This window comes from Gekko japonicus, unplaced genomic scaffold, assembly GCF_001447785.1.
Source record: "Gekko japonicus isolate JY-2015 unplaced genomic scaffold, Gekko_japonicus_V1.1 scaffold479, whole genome shotgun sequence".
NCBI classification, from domain to species: Eukaryota; Metazoa; Chordata; class Lepidosauria; order Squamata; family Gekkonidae; genus Gekko; species Gekko japonicus.
This window is the reverse complement of record NW_015169185.1, coordinates 615,234-633,957: the sequence shown is the minus strand read 5'-3', so window position 1 is coordinate 633,957 and position 18,724 is coordinate 615,234. Positions and strand designations below refer to the sequence as shown.

General features: G+C 42.6%; 1 protein-coding gene across 1 annotated transcript in view; it reads left to right on the top strand.

Moving 5' to 3' along the window:
* The window catches only part of ALG6 (ALG6, alpha-1,3-glucosyltransferase), a 39,820-nt gene extending 21,439 nt beyond the window's left edge, over positions 1-18,381 (top strand). The window contains exons 8-15 of the mRNA XM_015416176.1: positions 1,676-1,861; positions 2,367-2,502; positions 4,170-4,255; positions 4,601-4,685; positions 15,111-15,181; positions 16,073-16,141; positions 16,283-16,481; positions 17,785-18,381. Coding sequence (XP_015271662.1) covers positions 1,676-1,861; positions 2,367-2,502; positions 4,170-4,255; positions 4,601-4,685; positions 15,111-15,181; positions 16,073-16,141; positions 16,283-16,481; positions 17,785-17,982 — 1,030 coding nt within the window. The 3' untranslated portion in view covers positions 17,983-18,381. The remainder of the gene's footprint in view (positions 1-1,675; positions 1,862-2,366; positions 2,503-4,169; positions 4,256-4,600; positions 4,686-15,110; positions 15,182-16,072; positions 16,142-16,282; positions 16,482-17,784) is intronic.
* The last annotated feature ends 343 nt before the right edge of the window (positions 18,382-18,724 follow it).

The following is an 18,724-nucleotide window of genomic DNA, read 5'->3' as shown; positions in this document are numbered from 1 at the left end:
AAAGGGGGGAGGGAGAGATGAGAGTGGGAGGGTGCTGGTCTTTTCCTCCAGAGCTAACAGTATGGGAGGCAAGGTGGTTTCAGTTAACAAAATCTTGAAGGATTGAATGTGGTTTCATTCAACAAAGCCTTGAAGGGTTGAACAGCATACATGTGCCTGAACTGAGCTCCTGCATAGCAGCTATTAGACTTTTAAAAACACTGGGAAGATCTGGTCAAGGATCTCCCAATATCATGTCTGTTTTGGTCCTCATTCAATGTGAAATGGGTGGTGTAAGCATGAGTGAGTTCACATGCAAGTGTGTCACACTTGATAACTGAAATGGGAGCTGTGTATATTAAACACTGGAGACAGGTGTCTGATATCACCTGCCGTTTTGTCAAAAATACAATTCAGTGATGGAACGTTTTATCATATGTGGTGGCGGTGTCCAAAAATTCAAAAATATTGGATATGCATACAGAAAAGGATACAAGAAATATGCAAAATGAAGTTAGACCTAGTGCCAGAAATATTTTTACTTAACTTACTTCCGGATGGTATAAATTATAACGACAAATATGTCATATTATACATAATAACGGCAGCAAGGATCTTATGGGCAAAGTATTGGAAACAAGAGATTATCCCAAAACGAGAGGAAGTGATAAAAAAGTTGTTGGAAATAGCGGAAATAGACAAGTTAAATTTAATGCTACAAGGGAAACATGAAGAACTGTTTGAGCTGAGATGGGTGGGACTGTATACATGGTTGAAAAATGTATAAATGACTCGAAGATGTATGTATATTTGAGAACTTTGTTTTATAAAAAATCAATAAATAAAACGTAAAAAAATACAATTCAGTGGATCCTGTTTATAGGCTCAGGAGTGAACCATCAAGTGATGTGCATGTATAGCAAACCAGATGAAATGCCAGGCTGGAACTGGGTGAGGGCAAGACTGTGGATTTCAGGGGAGTTGGTATGTTCTCTAAGCTGCTCTTCTGGGATTGCTTCCCTTTGGGCTCCAGTAATGGGAGACATTATGGAGGAGAGACAAACAATGTGGTTTCAGGCTCTATCCTTCAGATCTGGAATACTCAGAGTACAATTCAGACGAAGTTAAGCACTTTGAAGACGCATTGATTTCACCTGGAAAATTTAGCATGTGCTATCTCTTTTAAGAGTCCACAGTGGCTCAGAGGTTAAGATGCTAAGCTGCAAACCAGAAGGTCTGTAGTATGGCAGTTTGAGACCCTAGTCCTGTGGGACGGAGTGAGCTCCCATCTCTAGCCCCAGCTCCTGCCAACCTAGCTTTTTGAAAGCAAGAAATTGCAAGTAGATAAATAGGTATTGCTTCAGTGGGAAGGTAACAGCATTCCGTGCGCCTCAGCGTTTAGTCATGCTGGCCACATGACCACAGGAACGCCTTTGGACAGCTCTGGCTCTTTGGCGTGGAAACGGAGATGAGCACCGCCCCCTAGAGTCGGATTTGACTAGCTTTCGAGCCAGGGAAACCTTTACCTTTACCTTTTTATCTCTTTTAAATCATTGGGCCTCAGTGTTTTGGCTGGATCATATGGTCAGTTTATGGCATAGAAAAACCTTATTGATAGTGAGCAGGAGATCATCTTGCTAAAGTATATCCTTGATCACCTCGTTACTAAGGGATTTTTCCTTAACATGAAAACCATATATAATTCTGTGAGCCTCGGCTTTGCTTTGTGGGGAGTGCTTTGCCTGTCCTATGACTTGGATCTTTTGGGCTCAATAGCATTTTGTTTAGCTATAAACTATAAACAAATGGAGCTCTATCATTCTTTGCCCTTCTTCTGCTATCTTCTGGGAAAGTGTTTCAAGAAGGGCCTTATGGGAAAGGGGTGAGTATCCAGAAAATGGATCTGGAATGCACTTAGGCAGCCTTGCCTTGGGAATTTGTGCATGTCATTCATTTCTCGATTAAGCTTTTAGAGAAGAGATTCATGTCATTATAATTCTTCACTCCCCCTTCCCCCAGTAGAACATGTTTCTCTTAAGTCATTAAATAACATACTAAATAGTTTTAAGAGTGTCCGTAGTGTATCAAAATACACACAACTATCTTTTCTCTTCAACACCTGTCATTAGTTAAGCACAGGTCACAAATGGACACCCAGATTTAGAAGATAAAAAGTTTAGTGTGTCTTTTGACATTTAACAGTTTTCTTATCCCTGATCTTGACTGCTGGTAGATCTCTCACTTTTGGTTATTTATTGCATGTTCATGCTCATGGTGTTAAGTCAGCCTTCAAGTCTTAAAATGTGCAAACATTATTATTAGTTCCTTTCACATGACCTTTTCGTTTTCCTCTTCAGGCTTGGATTATTTTCTTTTGTATATTACAGATTGCTGTTGTTAATGAAACTCGGTTCTGTCGTAGTTATTTCTTTTGCTCTCTGCTGGCTTCCGTTTTGTACAGAAGTGGAGCAAATCTTACAAGTACTTAGAAGGCTCTTTCCAGTCGATCGAGGTTTGTTTGAGGTATGCCTCTCTTTTTTCCCCTCCCCTTCCAAGCTTCTTGTAAATGTTTTATATTTTTAGCTCCCTTGAGAAACCTTCAGTTTGACCCTTAGGGATTTCATGTGGAAGATACACCAGAGGGCTAGTAATATGATCTGCCTTCTCCGGCCGTCATTTCTTGCCAGTTATTTAATCCAGTATTTAACCCCTAGCTCAGCTGGTATCTTTCAGGATATTATATGCGTAGACAGCATTTATCCCATCGTCAGATCTATAGCTCAGACATTCATTTTTTCCATTCAAATAGATTCCATAGTAATTAAGAGTGCCCTTGCACTATTATCTTACTTAACATCTTTAAAAATGCATTAATTTTATTCTGGGTTTTCTTTTTTACTATTCCAAAATAGTCTTTGGATTGATGCTGCAGTGCTGCATACTTCAAAAGACATTGAAAGCCCTGATTTGATATAAGTTAAAATGTGTCAGCTTGCTTTGATGAAGTAAAGCCCAGAGGTGTTGAGAATAATGTAGAGTGGTTTGATTTACAAACATGACTGGTCTGAACTAGAGATAAATAGTGATAGAAGTTGGTTGCAGATTTACTTTTGAAAATCCTGGTATCCACAGTAGTTGTGGTGCTGGCATGGTGAAAGAAAATATTAGGATCTTCCTTATTTCTAAGTGTCAAGGGTAAACTATATAGAAATGTGTAAGCCCGAGTTCTGTCAGCCATTTGGTGTGTGTGTTTATTTTACGCATTGCTAGGTTTTACTGATGAAGGCCCTTTTTTTTAAATAGTAAAGAAGCTTCATTCAATTTATCCAGGATATCCCAAGAATTTGGGTCTAAAGTTAGCTGAAATATTTTCAGAGCTGACCAAGGGAGTGACTGATTTAGATATTAATCTGGATAAACTGAGAAACTGTCTATGTAAGCAATGCGCAGTAAGTTTATACTGGGGTGCCTGTGACAGAGTCTTTGAATTGGTTCCCATTTACAGAGATGCCTCCAAGTGCTGATAGTTGTAAAACCTTGCTGGCTATTAAGCAGGCATCTTATGTGTTTGTGGGTGCTGCCAAGCACTTGTCACCTTCAGCAGACTTGCAATGTGCGTTCTGTACACTTGCAAGTGAATAAGGAGGGACAGCTCAGTTGTTGGTAGTAGCTTTCTTGCTGTTATGTCTACACAGCTGTGATTCAAGCAGCTGTTTAGGGATGAGTTTCATGAGCATGCTAGCTGTGTGGTTACAAATTTAATTTGGAAAGTGATCCTAGCACAACTGCTAATGTCTTTAGACTTCTTGATTTATTAGGGGTTAACTCTGTCATTGCTAGCAACTAGCAAGCAAAGCTAAATATGTTCTAGTAACAGAATGTGGCAAAATATAGCATGGCTTCACATTTGGGGAAAAAAGTTTGTTTCTCATTTTTTAAAACTGAAAACTTGGTTTTGTATTTGAATATTTACAATGAGTGTGAGGAAATTTGCCCTTTTATCTAAGAAGTGTGATTTTGTTAACTGAACACTTGTTTTTAATCAGTGTGCACAATTTTGAGTCAAGGTCACAAAAGTGTAAGTGTTGCACTTAATCTTGGCATTAGATCTTCATCTGGAGGGTCTTCGTCATTCATCATGTAAATAATGCCCATCAGAAAATAATGCATCATTTAAAATATCTTTTCAGGATAAAGTAGCCAATATTTGGTGCACCTTAAGTGTCCTTATCAAAATTAAGACGGTTCTGTCATCCCAGACACAGCTTAAACTGAGGTAAGTGAGAACAGAAATCCTGACTGGCTTTTAGTTTGTTTGTATTATGTTTTGGAAAGATTTCAAAAGTATATTTTAGCACATTGTAATAAAGTAAGATTGGGACACCACTTCACCCATCTGTAAAAGTTGTTTAAATAGTTTTAAGTTGCTTTTTCCTTGTGTTTTAAATATGAAGACAAGATATCAGGAGATAATTTGTTAAAAGAGCTATATACATTTTATTGGTTTTCATATTCAATAAATACAAACAGTAGTAATACTGAATTATATTAATATGTGAATTCAAGTGTAGCTAAATTAGTGTGTTTTTAATATGTAAAAATATGTTTTGTTGCCTTATAGCTTTGCTTTAACATTTCTGAGCCTACTTCCCTGTTGTATTAAACTAACCCTGCAGCCTTCTCTAAAAGGATTTAAATATGCTTTGGTAAGTATACAGCGAATTTTTCTATTTAAAGCGTACATTTTACAATAAGTACAAATCTTGCCAATGGATGACCTCTCCCCCCCCCCCAATCATTCCTACTATTTCTGTTTAGAGAGAAAAGCTTGGGGAGGGCGGAGCAGAGAAAATAAAACAAGGGGTCATGTGAAAAAGGGAAGGGCAGTTCCATTCACTACAATCATGGATTCAGCCATTTGTATTGTGTGACATGAAGTACTTCTCATGGCCTTGTATGCTAATACCACCTTGCCCTTTACATCTTAGTCTAGGAGGTCCTCTGACTGGTTTTCGAGTTACTAGGGTTCAGATTTCCAGTTTGATAGGGCAATCTATCTGGCAAATAGAGATGCCCTTGAAAACCACAAAGAGTCACCTTTAGGAGTCTTCTAGGTCAGAATATATTATCCAGTGTGTTGAAAGTAAATGTCCCCCAGTCATACTAACATTGCTCTCCCTTTATCTTTACAAAATGGAACTAATCTTCTTCGTGGTCTCTGTGCATATCACACCTATGGGATCTAGTGCACGTGTGCTGATCTGATCGGTGTTGTACAAAGCTCACAACGGGATTTTCGTGCCTCCACCCTGAGCCTGCATGGGAACCCCAACTGTGCATGCCCAGGGAGGTGGAGCGCGGACATCCCGCCAGTTCTCTTCTGACTGCCGCGCTGTTAGCAGCTTTTGTCGATTGGTGCTTGTTCCTATTCTCACTTCGGGAATTCTTCGTTTTTCTTCTTCCATTGGATTATTTCTCAGAATATTGGACTTTTTGTCAATAACTGTTAGAGGAGGAGGCGGGTGAGAACTTTCCGTGGTCTTCGGACCATCAACCCTCTCCCCTCCCCTTCTCCCCTCACGTCTGAGGAACTGTTTATGGATAAGAAGTGGGGGTGTTTTAAGAGGTGTGCCTCATATGTCGACCAAACTCCCTCAGAAGTCATTGGTATCGACGGATTCCCCCACCGAAACCATCAACATCGACGCCAGAATCCACGGATACCCTCTCGAGGCCGAGACCACCTCGACTAGTCAAATCTGCTTCTGATACGGGGCCAGCCCCCTCCAAGAAGCATTCTTCCAAGTCTGCTTCTTCTGCCTCAACACCGGTGAAGAAACAGAAGAGGAATAAGTTGGAGAAACATACCTCCCACAAGTCATCCAAGTCTCACAAGGTGAGCAGCATAGTACTCCCTAAGGGCTCTGTGCTGCCAACAATATCGCAGTCGCACTCCCTATCGACGCATCAGTCCGTACTGGAGCTGCCGGATGTACAATTGATGCCACTGATTGAAATTCTTGACTCTCCAGTCAGGCAGCTGAACCCTCCGGTACAACACATGAACCTTGGACGACGCTCCCCATCTGTATCAGCTTCCGAAGCTGAAGGTGAGGTAATAGTGGCTTCTGGTGTCGGCCGACGCTCTATGTCTGCTTCCTCCTGGACCAGCGGTCGTTCCAGCCCGGACCGTCGACATCGACCCGATGACCAATCCCATTCTCCTTTCTGCGTGGATGATCGAGGTCGATGGGATGAATATACAGCCCATCTTGATCGGCACCACTCATCCCGATCACCGAGGAGGAATTATTTGCCCAAGCCACCTTCAGGTCAGGGCTCTCCTACCCAATACCGACATCACTCATCGATGCTTCCCCCATGGGATCATCGTCACCACATGCCATACTGGTTTTCTTCCTACCCTCTTTCGGCATCAATGCCTTGGCTAACGCCTATGAGACCAGAGGATTGGGACCACCATTCGACCCGCTCTCCACGTCATCCACCACCCTCCGCATCCCTCTCCAAACCACTGAAATCTCTTTCTCCGAGGCAAGTCGCGCCTCGTCTTCCATCGCCTCCTCCACCACCATCGTCAGTTACTCCGAAGGAGCTTCATACACTGCCGATTCCTATCCAGAGGTCTCCATCACCTTCCGAGGCCTTTCCAGTCGCTTCCAATGTCGACCAGTCTGAGGGTGAGATCTCACAGGGAGATACCTCTCCAAAACATAAGGTCTCCGAAGACCTCCCAATCTCCCCATGTGAGGACTTGACTTCTTATGGAGATTTAGTCAAAAGAATGGTTCATTCATTGGGTCTGTCTATCGTCCAACCTCAACCATCGATATCGGACACGGTTTATGATGTCGTCCAGATGGACACGTCCACAGCGATCTCCCTTCCAATTTTTTTTGTGTGCCCCCTGTAGGGGATTTTTTAATTTGCATTTTCTATAAACTACAAACTATAAAAACTACAACAAAATCAGGGCAGGGAACTACATACTATGGGTGAAAGTAAAGAAAACCCACTAAACCCCCAAGAGAATGGTTGTCATACAAACTGCTTAGCAAAATTAGCTTACAGCTCATAATTCAATTCAAATTCATGGATTGTGGTCATCTAACAATCAGTTTATACTAATAATATGACTTTAAACACCTCAACTTCTGACTTCTTAAAAAGCAAAATAAAACTTAAAACATTTTAAGAGCTTTTAGAGTGTGATAACATCTTATTTTTTATACTTCGGCTTTCTCAACTGATAACTTGTCTTCGGGGCAGCTGCCCCTAATTTAGAGTCTGAGTCCTCGTCTGAAGATGCTGCTTCTCCTTTTTCTTCACTGTCTTTGGTGCTGTCCTCTTTCTAAGCTTCAACCTCTCCTGATGGACCACTATGTAGATGTAGAAATTCTCGTGCCTTTTATACAGAGTCAATTTTTTTATTTCCCATCCATAAATTTGAAGATTGTACCTTCGGATACTAACCGTCTGTAGGGGATGTTTTTTTTGTAAAAATATCACCAAGTCTCTGTATTTCCTCCTCTTCCTTCTTATTTCAAATGGGATGTCCTTTAATACTTTTATTTCTTTGTCTTTGATCTTCAAGGTAGATCCATTTGTTGCTTTGAGAATTAATCACTCCCCCAGGCAGATTATTTTTTCTTGTAAATTCTGGATACGATCTGTAGATCATATCTATATCGCTTTGTAGGGTATCCGTTTTTATATCTGCCATAGGTCCTAATGCATCACACATAGTCTGTTTCAGATTCTCATATTTTTCTTCAGGAACACCTTGAAATCTTAAGACATAACTTGCTCTCTCCATTTGTAACTTTATCAGTTGAGACTCTTCCATCAATCTCTTTTCTTCCATCACCTGCAATTGTTTTTTAAGCTTTTTTATGTTGGTATCCACTTCTTTTACATCTTGTTCAGTTTTATCTGGGGTTTTTTGGCTATTTCAGTCAATCGCAATTGCTGTGAGTCGAACCTTTTACTTCTTGTTCAGTTTTATCTGTGTGGTTTTTTTTTGGCTATTTCAGTCATCTGCAATTGATGTGCGTCGAATTTGCTGTGCAGTGCTGTCACTTGTTCCAGCAGGGGTTGCAATGCTTCCGTCAGCATCTTTTGTAGCTCTGTAGATGTGTCCTGTCTAGGGGCAGGACTCGTTTGACCAGCAGTTCCGGCAAGACGTTTTGGTTTTACTTTTTTGTCTTTCTCATCCTTCTTCATGGGCGCCATGTTTAAGATTGTTTACACTTTATCCAAGTTATCACAATCTCTAATTCTCCCAGCTCAGCGTGGTAAGTTCTTAAATGCTTTTATTTCAGTCTCTCTTGCTTCAGTATTCCACCCCCCTTTTCACATAGACGCAAAGTTCACTTAGTTTTTCTTATCGGGGGAGAGTCCCCCCCACTTCCGAGAGTCCCCCCCCGCTTTTAAAGGGTGGGTTTCCGCTTAAATTTTTGGTGATTCTTGCTTAAACTCCAACTCACATTTCAATGCTAGATCCGCTTTTCTTTGCAAATCACTCGGCCACCAACACTTGCTCCGGTGTGTGCTTCTAATTCCCATTCGAGATGCTCCACAGCAGGACCTTCAGGGCATGGAGAAAGCCCCCCCCCCTTTGCCGGCAGGGTTGCCAGAGAAAGAGCCTTCTTGCGCCCCATGTCTAGGAGCCTCCTACAGAGACTCCAGGGGTAGCGTGGACAATCGCGTCCCCTCCTCACTGTGGGCTCTGGCAGTCCTCTCCCGTAGGATCAGGAGAAGCGACCGCCATGGCGAACGGATCTCCCTTCCGATGTTGAAAGTACTCCTATACACAGTGCAGATGCCCTGGGAGAAGCCCTTATCCGCACCGGTGTCAACACAGAGACTGGATCACATGTATAGAGTGCAAGAGGAAGAAGCTGGTTTTCTACACGTCCATCCAAAACCAAACTCCATGGTTGTCTCCTCTTCTTCCAGAACTAGACGTACTCATATGACTCCCTCTGACAAGGAAAGCAAGAAGCTTGATGCTTTCGGGAGATGCTTTTACTCAGCGGGTGCCCTGGGAATCAAAACATCCAATTGCATTGCATGTATGAGTAGGTACCAGTATGCATTATGGCAACAACTTTCTGACATCTTGCCCTTTCTTCCTGAGGACAAAACTCAAGCAGCCCAAACCCCAGAAAAGGAAGGCATGGTTCTGGCGAAGCAGCTTCTGAATTCATCTAAGCACTCACTGGATACTTTCTCCAAAACTATGTCTTCAGCGGTCGCCCTTCGTAGGCACTCCTGGCTGAGAACAACTTCTTTGCCACCTGATACCAGGGCATACATAGAAGATCTCCCCTTTGACGGTGATGGCCTGTTCCACTCCTCTATTGACTCTGCTCTGCTGGCACTGAACTATTTCCAGCCCATCCTTCAAGGGCATTGCGTAACTGTTCGGACGGACAATACGACGGCGCTCAGCTACGTCAATCGTCAAGGTGGGACAGTGTCTCTGGCAATCACCCTCTGGAAATGGTGTATGGACAACGAAATCTTCCCTGTGGCCACTCACATTCCAGGGACCTGCAATGTGAAGGCAGACCTTCTCAGCAGGGGTCTTACTCAGCATCATGAGTGGGAGCTGGGTTGGACGTACCTTCGCCCACTCTTTCAGAAATGGGGCAGTCCAAAGATAGACGTATTTGCCTCCAGAAGGAACGCAATGTGTCCTTTCTTTTGCAGTTGGGGGGGAGCGGACCCTCTCTCTCTAGGAGATGGCCTCCTCTACCTGTGGGGAGAGACACTCCTCTATATGTTCCCTCCTCTACCCCTCCTCTTACGAGTAGTGCAGAAACTAGCCGGAGTCAGGCCAAACTGTATCCCAGTGGCTCCATGGTGGCCCAGGCAACTGTGATTCACCACTCTTCTCCGACTCGCGAGGGGCAGGTACCACCACTTCCCCAGAGAGCCGGATCTCCTTCTAGTGGAAAATGCATCACTTCTTTACGTCAGCGTAGACAATCTGAAACTGACAGCTTGGTAGGTGTCTCAGAAGTTCTTATTAATTCTAGAAAGGCGTCCACTCATCTTTCCTATCAGAGGAAGTGGCTTAGGTTCCTTTCATTCTTGCAGACTCCAATTACTTCACCGAGGTCTGTGAGCCTGGATAAGATCCTAGAGTTCCTCCTGTCGTTCGGTGATCAGGGCCTTTGCCACTCATCTATTAGGGTCTATCTGGCAGCCATTTCTGCCTACCACAAAGGATTGGACGGTTATTCGATATTTGCACATCCCATTTCAAAGAAGTTCCTTCAAGGGCTCATGCGGTTGTATCCCCCTGTGAGGGCTCCAACACCATTTTGGGATTTACCCTTGGTGCTCCGCCACCTCACGAGAAAGCCGTTCGAACCTATGGCTTCCTGCGACCTTCAGTACAGTGTATTCTACCAAGACAATGGCAACCTCCACAGCTTTCATGAAGGGCGCATTGCTGTCCTCTATCTGTCGAGCTGCCATGTGGTCCACGCTAACCACGTTAATTAAACATTATGCATTAGACGTTCGTGCACAGAATAAGGTCGATCTGGGTCATCTGGTCTTGTCCTCTGTGGAGCACTGAGCCTGACAGCGCCCACCTCCAGGTGAGCCACTGTTTTTCAATCTCCCATAGGTATGGTGCACAGAGACCACGAAGAAGATAAACAGGTTGCTTATCTGTAACTGATGATCTTCGAGTGGTCATCTGTGCAGTCACACCGCCCGCCCGTCCTTCTCCACTGCTGTTATCCTCAGTCATTTTCCTTACACGACTTTGGTTGATAGTGGTCAGAAGGAACTGGCGGGATGTCCACGCTCCCACCCCCCTGGGCATGCACAGTTGGGGTTCCTGCGCAGGCTCAGGGTGGAGGCATGAAAATCCCGTTGTGAGCTTTGTACAACACCGATCAGGCGCACTAGATCCCATAGGTGTGACTGCACAGATGACCACTCGAAGATCATCAGTTACAGGTAAGCAACCTGTTTTTATTGGAAAGAACCAAAGAAGGTTCCCTATAACCCATTGCATCTCTGAGCAATGACAAAATCAATCACAGTGGATCTCTGAATATTGGATCAGCCACAGCCTGAAGTCTGTATGATTATGTTGCATTGATGCATGAAGCATCCTGTGACTACGGAGTGTTTAGCAGTTGCTCACCCTCCTTGTTCTGTGCTTGCATAAGGAGTCCAGCTGGGATTTAATGGCTTGTGTTATATGGGAGCAGAATGTTATGCCTAGATGTAATAGAGATAGAGCCTTTAATAGAAAGAATGCACCTGAAAAGTCCAAAGCTCACATGCTGTTGTCCTCATTGGCATGTTGCAACATCAGCTGGAACAAGAATTGCAATGGTTGCCTGCTGGCTAGAAGAAGGCAGGGCAGGCAATCTCTGCTCAGATTCTCAGATGTCTTCTGCCAGTGGGTGTTGCCTACAAGTGAGATATTATTTGGTAATTGTGACCATATTTTTTTCACATTACTAGTTACCAGATGTCTCTGATTGAAGTGTTCTAACTATAGGCTCAGTTTTGTCTAGAGGCCTGGGTAGCAGGGAAATGGACCATGTAAACTCTTAGGGTAGAGGTAGGCAACCTCTGGCACACGTGCTAACATAGCCTGGCACTCCATATGATTTTATTTGGTGCTCAGGGCTTGATCTTTGCTCAATCAATCAAGGTACTGCCAGCACTGTTGGGCCAGTGATGTGGGAGAAGACAACAGGCATGGCTTATACCCATTATCACTTCCAGATCTGCACAGCTACTAGTTAAGTCCAAGAGATGCTTGCAGTACCACTAGGGCTCAGCTTGCTCATGTACAGTCATCATATCCCTGCCCCATATTATTTGTTGGCAAGTAGACGCTGCATTTTTATGGCACTTGGACCCAAAAAAGTTGCTTATCCTTGTGTTAAAGCATCTGAAGATTAACCATTCTCTTTCTCAGAACTGACCAAATCTTTATGCTTTATTGTCTGCATATTCAGAGATTAGAAAAAAGTAGTGTCGTATCTGTAGAAGAATATGAATAATTCTTCCATCAGTCGCAACTGAAGCTTCTTTCCTTACTGTAACCCTCCCACAAGAATTTCTTTAATTTTTTATCACTGTTTGAAAGTTGGTTTGTGTGGTGAAGACCAAAACACATTTTGTCTACTGAACACATGCTGGAACTAAGGAAAAGTCCTTAGACATACTCGTGATTTCAGCTCTTAAGACTTTTATTCGGGAAGAACAAGACAACTATGCCTGGCTCGCAGGCCGGTTTATATCCCCGAAAACCCCACACCCAAAACACACCCCACACAAGTAATTGGCTATTTACAGTGGCCGAGAGTTCCATAGGTTCTCGGCCGGGAGCCTAGCCCTCTGATTGGGGCGGGCCAGGATCCGCTAAACCCATTATTCTAAGGAGCGAAGCTCGGAGATTTAGCCTGGCCGCATGGAGCCTTTTTGTGCCACGTGGTCGGCAATAGATACACTACAGGGTATGAGATTTATTTTCACAATGTTTACTCTTCTCCGTAAATACTTTGTCAGTGCGGTCCGCCTAGCCATGTTGTCAGAGTCACAAATCAATAAACCCGTAGTAAGGAAAATGACCCCGCAGTTGTCCCTGGGAATGAAGAGCACTAATTATGTGTGTTTGGTAGCCTAAAGTACCACGATCCAGTTAGCAGCCCCATTGGAGCTTAGAATAATGCATGGGTTTCTTACTTACCACTCCATAACCTGAGAAAGTATAAACACTCCCCTCCATCCCCAAATTGGATAACTACTTATTTCAGACTTCTAGAGAGGAAAATGGGAGCATTGTCAGGGGGGGTGTTTTATTTATTTATTTATTTATTTATTTTATTTAATTTATACCCCGCCCTCCCCGCATGCGGGCTTTAAATATTTATCAGCCCAGTGGATCCAGAAAAATCAGAAGTGCTTGGTGTGAACAAAAATACTAAAAGCCTAAGCAAACTATCCCATTTTAAAGTAGTCTTTAAGACCTAGAAGTACAAAGACATTCTCATTACTGAAAATTATAGGGACAATTAAAACAACCATGTATGCTTCTTTGAAAACTTATTTAATAGCATCAGATGTTGAGAAACAGCCAATCTCACCTTGCTTAGTAGGATATTTGCGGTGTGAATTTTTTTATCCTTAAGTTTTATTTGTTGGTTACTATCTTCATTGTTGTCTTACTGTTTCTGAATAGTTATATTTAAGTGAGTATAGGTGTGTCTTTAAAGAGAGGCTTGGAAACAACTAACCTTAGACTTTACTGTGAGGCCTTCAAGTTAAGACATCTGACTATATCTACAAAAATGTTGACTACCATTTGACTAATACAGAGCAAATATAATGAAAGGAATCCCATTGAAAGAAGGACCAGTTACAATCACAAGGCCAGGTCAGGTACTGAGTATACAAGAACCTAATCATGCTCTCAGTCTCATGTAGACTGCATCCATTTCAGCCTAACAGTGGGGCTGGTGCACCCCTCCGCTGTTAAGCTGAAATAGATGCAAGCCATTTCAGCAATCCCTCTTGCTTCCCCCCCTCCCCACTTCCAAGCCGGGAGGAGCAAAAGGAATCACTGAAATGCCTTGCATCCAGGAGAAATGGAGACCCTTCCTGGGAGATCTCCTCAGCTGGGAGAAAAGTGGGAGTCCCTTCCCAGGAGATCCCCCCCCCTTTCTCCTGGCAGAGGCTCGCCACAGCCAGAAGAAAGGGAGTCCCTTCCCAGGAGATCACACACACACACACACACACACACACACACACACACACTTGCTCCTGACTGAGGCTCGCTGCAGCCAAGAGAAAGGGAGACCCTTCTCAGGAGATCTCCCCACTTTCTCCTGGCCATGGTGGGGATGTCCATGCGGCGGGAAGACCCCATGAACAAAATTGAACCTGGATTTTTCCGGTTCATGCCCACCCCTAGTGCCAAACAGATTGTATCATTTTGTATATTTTTAGAAACTGCTTAAAACAAATAAAGCATCTTAGTCTAGGAGTTTAAAAGTGGAATTTTTAAAAATGCTTGCTTTCCATTATACAAGATTTGAGAAGAAAAACATCTTTAAGCTGTACATAGTAATTCCATTCAAAAATATTTATTACAGACAAAAGCTTTATTTGGGTGAGAGTTCTTTTCACTTTTGTTATATGCCCTATCAGTGCTTTTTATTATTTTTTTTACATGTGACTCACTACCAGATTTCATGAGCTGTTCTGCAACAGTCATGAGAGGCTCATTAGTAATGCCCTGGTGGATGACCTGTGACAGGAAATGGACAGAGGAAGTGGAACCCTATTCTCCTGGACCACTCATAGGTTTTTGATACAATTGATCATGGTATCCATCTAGATTGTTTCAGGATTGGGTCTGGAAGGCACCATTTTGTGGTGGTTTTGGTCCTCCCTTGAACGTAGGTTTCAGAGTGTGATGTGAGGAGGCTATGGCTCACCCCTTGTCCTCTGGCCTTTTGGGTCCTGAAAGGTTCTGTCTTGTCCCCCATGCTTGAAGCCACTGGGAGAGGTCATCTGGAGATTTGGGCTGAGCTCTATTCAGGCCTCCTGCAGATCCCAGAAAGATTATGGAAACTATGAACAGGTGTGTGGAGGCAGTTTTGAGATGGTGAAGGTTAATAAGCTGAAATGCAGCAGAATGTTGACTGGGGTGGATCATAGCAGCCATATCACTCTAATCTTGTTCCATCTATGCTGGCTCCCAATTTGTTTGCAGGCTCAATGCAAGGAACTAGTACTGACATTTAAAGCTCTATATGGCTTGGGGCCAGCATGCATTAAGGACCACTTTTCCCCATATGAATCCACCCATCCACTCAGGTCATGTTTGGGTGTTTTGGGTGCCCCTACTATCTGGGCCCAAATTCACCTAGGCCACACACATGCACACATGAATTTTTCAGACCTTTGGTCAAATGTCCTAGTGACTTTTGCCTTTCAGTGTGTAGACATAAATACATTAGCTGCTGTTGCTGAACAAATATTAAAGAATATTGACATGATTGTGGAAATTAAAACACCTTTGTTGCCCCCTAATTAACACTTGTTAACTTTCTTTTTAAAAGGCTACCTGTGCACTGTCCTTCTTTCTCTTCTCATTCCAAGTGCATGAAAAATCTATTCTTCTAGTTGCAATGTAAGTAGCATTTTAGATACAGAAAATATTTTGCTCCTTGCCTATTGGCATAGGGAATATCTATGTGTGATATGGGCCAATTTTTAAACAGCTGTGCTGATTCAATGGGTCATGGAATTTCACTGAGAATAAGGCTCGAGCCCTCAAAGCCAGAGAACAACTTGCACTGTCCTTTCGGAGGGATTAGCACATCCTTGTAATTCCAGGGTCTTTTTAAAATCCAAAAATGGAGTATAAAATATTTAGAAGGTTGGAATAACTAGACATCTTTATAGCACTTCCTCAGAGAGAGTGTGTGTGAAAGAGCAGCTGGTATTTGCTGCCCAAGGTGGTGACCTTTATGTCCTTGCCTTGTAAAACCAAATCCTGCTTTCAAAAGGGTGATGTTACAGAGTCCCCCTCAGGCTATGGAGTTCTTGCTTTCCTTTCACCAGTGTGGGAAAGTAGGTCGAGAAGTAGAAAGGTTATTGAGAAGTGGGAGAAGAAACAACTAAGTTAGGTAGTTTCCTGATTTATGCCAGTTTGTGGAATATTGGGTACGCTGAAGTCATACACTGTAGAAACCACAAAACTTGGTGCCTGCATCACAGTTCTGTCAAGTTGGAGTTTGGGGGACTTGGTTCCAAAACGAACACTTTTTAAACTTTCTGTTAACCCTCCATAACATACTCCGTTTCAAGATTGCTATTGCATGTGATATGCCATGTGGCCACTGGCAGCAGTTGTATGAATAGAAAAACTCTTCACTAACCCTAATGGGAAGATGCCCAAGTGGTCTCCTGTGGGGGAATATCCACAGTAAGGCTTACTGTAAGAGGTACTCACCACTTGGGTACTCACCAGCTAAAATGTTACTTTGACAATGTTTATGTGCTTCTGTTTTCTCCTTAGACCAGTCTGCTTAGTTATAAACGAAATTCCTTTTATGTCTGTATGGTTTCTGCTTGTTTCAACATTCAGGTGAGTCTTGATGATAATATCTCTAAAGAATTATTTCCATCTTGACTTTACTGAAGACTTTTTAAGGACACATGTTCCTTCATAAGTTGTTTGAAGGGCAGTCTCGAGAGAGCATACGTTCATTACTATGTTTCTCAACAGCATGCTCCCTCTTCTCCTGAAGGATGGCCTACTGCTTTCTTACACTGTGACAACACTGGCCTTTCTTACCGCATGTACAACTTCTTTTTCAATCTTTGAAAAAACTTCTGAAGATGATCTGCAGCTGAAAACATTTTCTGCTTCTGTCAGGAAATACATTCCTTGGCTTAGAACATTTCCAAATGTTATGAAGAGTTCAGTAAGTAATTTATACAAAATTTTCTCCCATCTTCTGTGCGTTAGTTTCCAAAGGGATATGCACTTTAATTCTGCTTCTGTATTTAAATGCAGCACAGGCCATCGTATGGAATTGCTAAGTGCCCCTCCCCTCTGGTTCGATTATTGCCATAAAGCCTACTCTTTGTAAAATTTGCTGCTGGAATATTTAGGCAGAAATAAGAACTTCATAACCATAACCATTAAAAAATGATAAAATGGAATCCACCATCATGCAATAGCATCCCTCCCCATTACTGAAAAGGACAACTTTTGTGCACAACAGATATTAGAAATCCTTTGCTGTCAGAGGTTCTATAGTTACTTAATGTTAGTGTTCGCATCAACCCTGGCAACTAGGGGTTCACAAAAAAACCACGGTATTTTTGTTGGAGTATAGTGAATCCAAAATATATCTTTATTACTCAATATTTCCTAGACGCAAAACCAGTATGGTATTCAGATTCAGGAAATATTCAGGATTCCTGAATTTTTTCCAGTCCAGTGGACCTGAGAAGAAAAACACAAGAGGATCAGCTGGACTAGCGGGAGCTGAGAGCTCTGGGCTGGCTCCTCTTTGCAGCTTGGTTAAAACTGAACTGCAAAATGAAGCCAGCCCCAGCTGAGGCAGCATGGATCTGTCAGCTCCCACTGCCCTGGCCGATCCTGGGCTGCAGCCAGCCCAAGCCGAGTCTTCTCCTTGCAGGCTTGGCTAGGGCTCTGCTGGGCAGCCTGGTTTAAACCGGACTGCCCAACAGAACCCACCCAGGAGCCAATTCTGCAGGGAGAGTTCTGCCTGCAGGCTCTGTTGGTCAGCCAAGTTTAAACCGGACTGCCCAATAGAGCTGCCCCATCCTCCATTGTTTCCATTGGAGGTGGGGGAAAGGCATTTAAAGGGATTGCAGTCCCTTTAAATGCTTTTTGCAAGCCACGAGTGTCCTTTGATTGTAGCTATCCAGCAGTCCTGAAAAATCACAAATATTTTTGGGATTTTTCAGGGTGGCTATTTTCAGATAGCCGAATCAGTAGGGCATTCGGTATGTGGCTGAGTAAATACCCAATAAATACCAATAATGTATTTATTGGGTATTTTTTTGGCTCGGTTTATACTGAGCGCACACCCCTACTGGCGACTGGAACATAAGATGTCATGTTAGAGACACATTGTATTTACTGAAATATCCTCCATAAGGATGATGAAAACAGAGCACCTAAGCAATGAAACTACTTATTGCACATTGTAAATCAGTGGTAACCAGTCTACCTTTTTTCTCTCCTCCTTTCAGTTCCTTGTCTCAATAACTCTGATGGGCACCCTGACTTTAATGAGCGCTACAGTGGATCCTCCACAAAAGCTCCCAGATTTATTTCCAGTAGCTGTCTCAGCTGTATCCTGCTTGCACTTTCTGTTCTTCTTGCTGTATTTTAATGTCATTGCAATATGGGAATTGGGAGATAGCCAAAACCAGAAAAAATCCAATTAGTTCCAAATGCCAACCCACAAACATTACAATTGTTAAGAAACACACACCCTTTTTATTTTTTCTATTGATATAAATTGTATATAATTTGAGGTATTTCAAGTTTTACATTTTTCTTGGAGATGACCAGACAAATGTTTATGTGTCAATTTGTCTTGTTTCTGACTGTCAGGAGATGCTACCGAAGTGTGTTTGAAATGGACTTTCCCTCTATGTATGCAATTAAAGAGCCATAATTTTAGATGCCTTGTGCAAAATGAAAAGGCTACTTCTACCCTGAAAATCATCAAGAATGACTCAGCAACTTGTACCAGTTTGTTTAAATAAAATCTCCCAAATTAATTTAATAGTATCAGTGTATCAATTTAATGTACTCCCAAAAATGAAATGTGACACAGACACAGAACTATATGTAACAGCAGTAACTCATGTCTGTTGCTACTAACTGCTGCCTCTTATAGCCTATTTGATTACATACATTAAACTGCCTTGTACAATATTTCACTAAACTCCATATGATATGCTTAAAATCAAGGCCATTGCACTAATATTCATGACTTGGTGTCATGGTTCATGCTTACATGACAGTCTTATTTCAGCATTAACCTCTATACTAGCTGAAGTCCATAACAAGAGTTCCAAGGTGCAGTGATGGCTAACGTTATTTTTCATATATATATCCTCATGTAGACTTCACTGTGATGGAGATCTGCAAATTTTATAGCCAAAATAAAATGATCAGTCT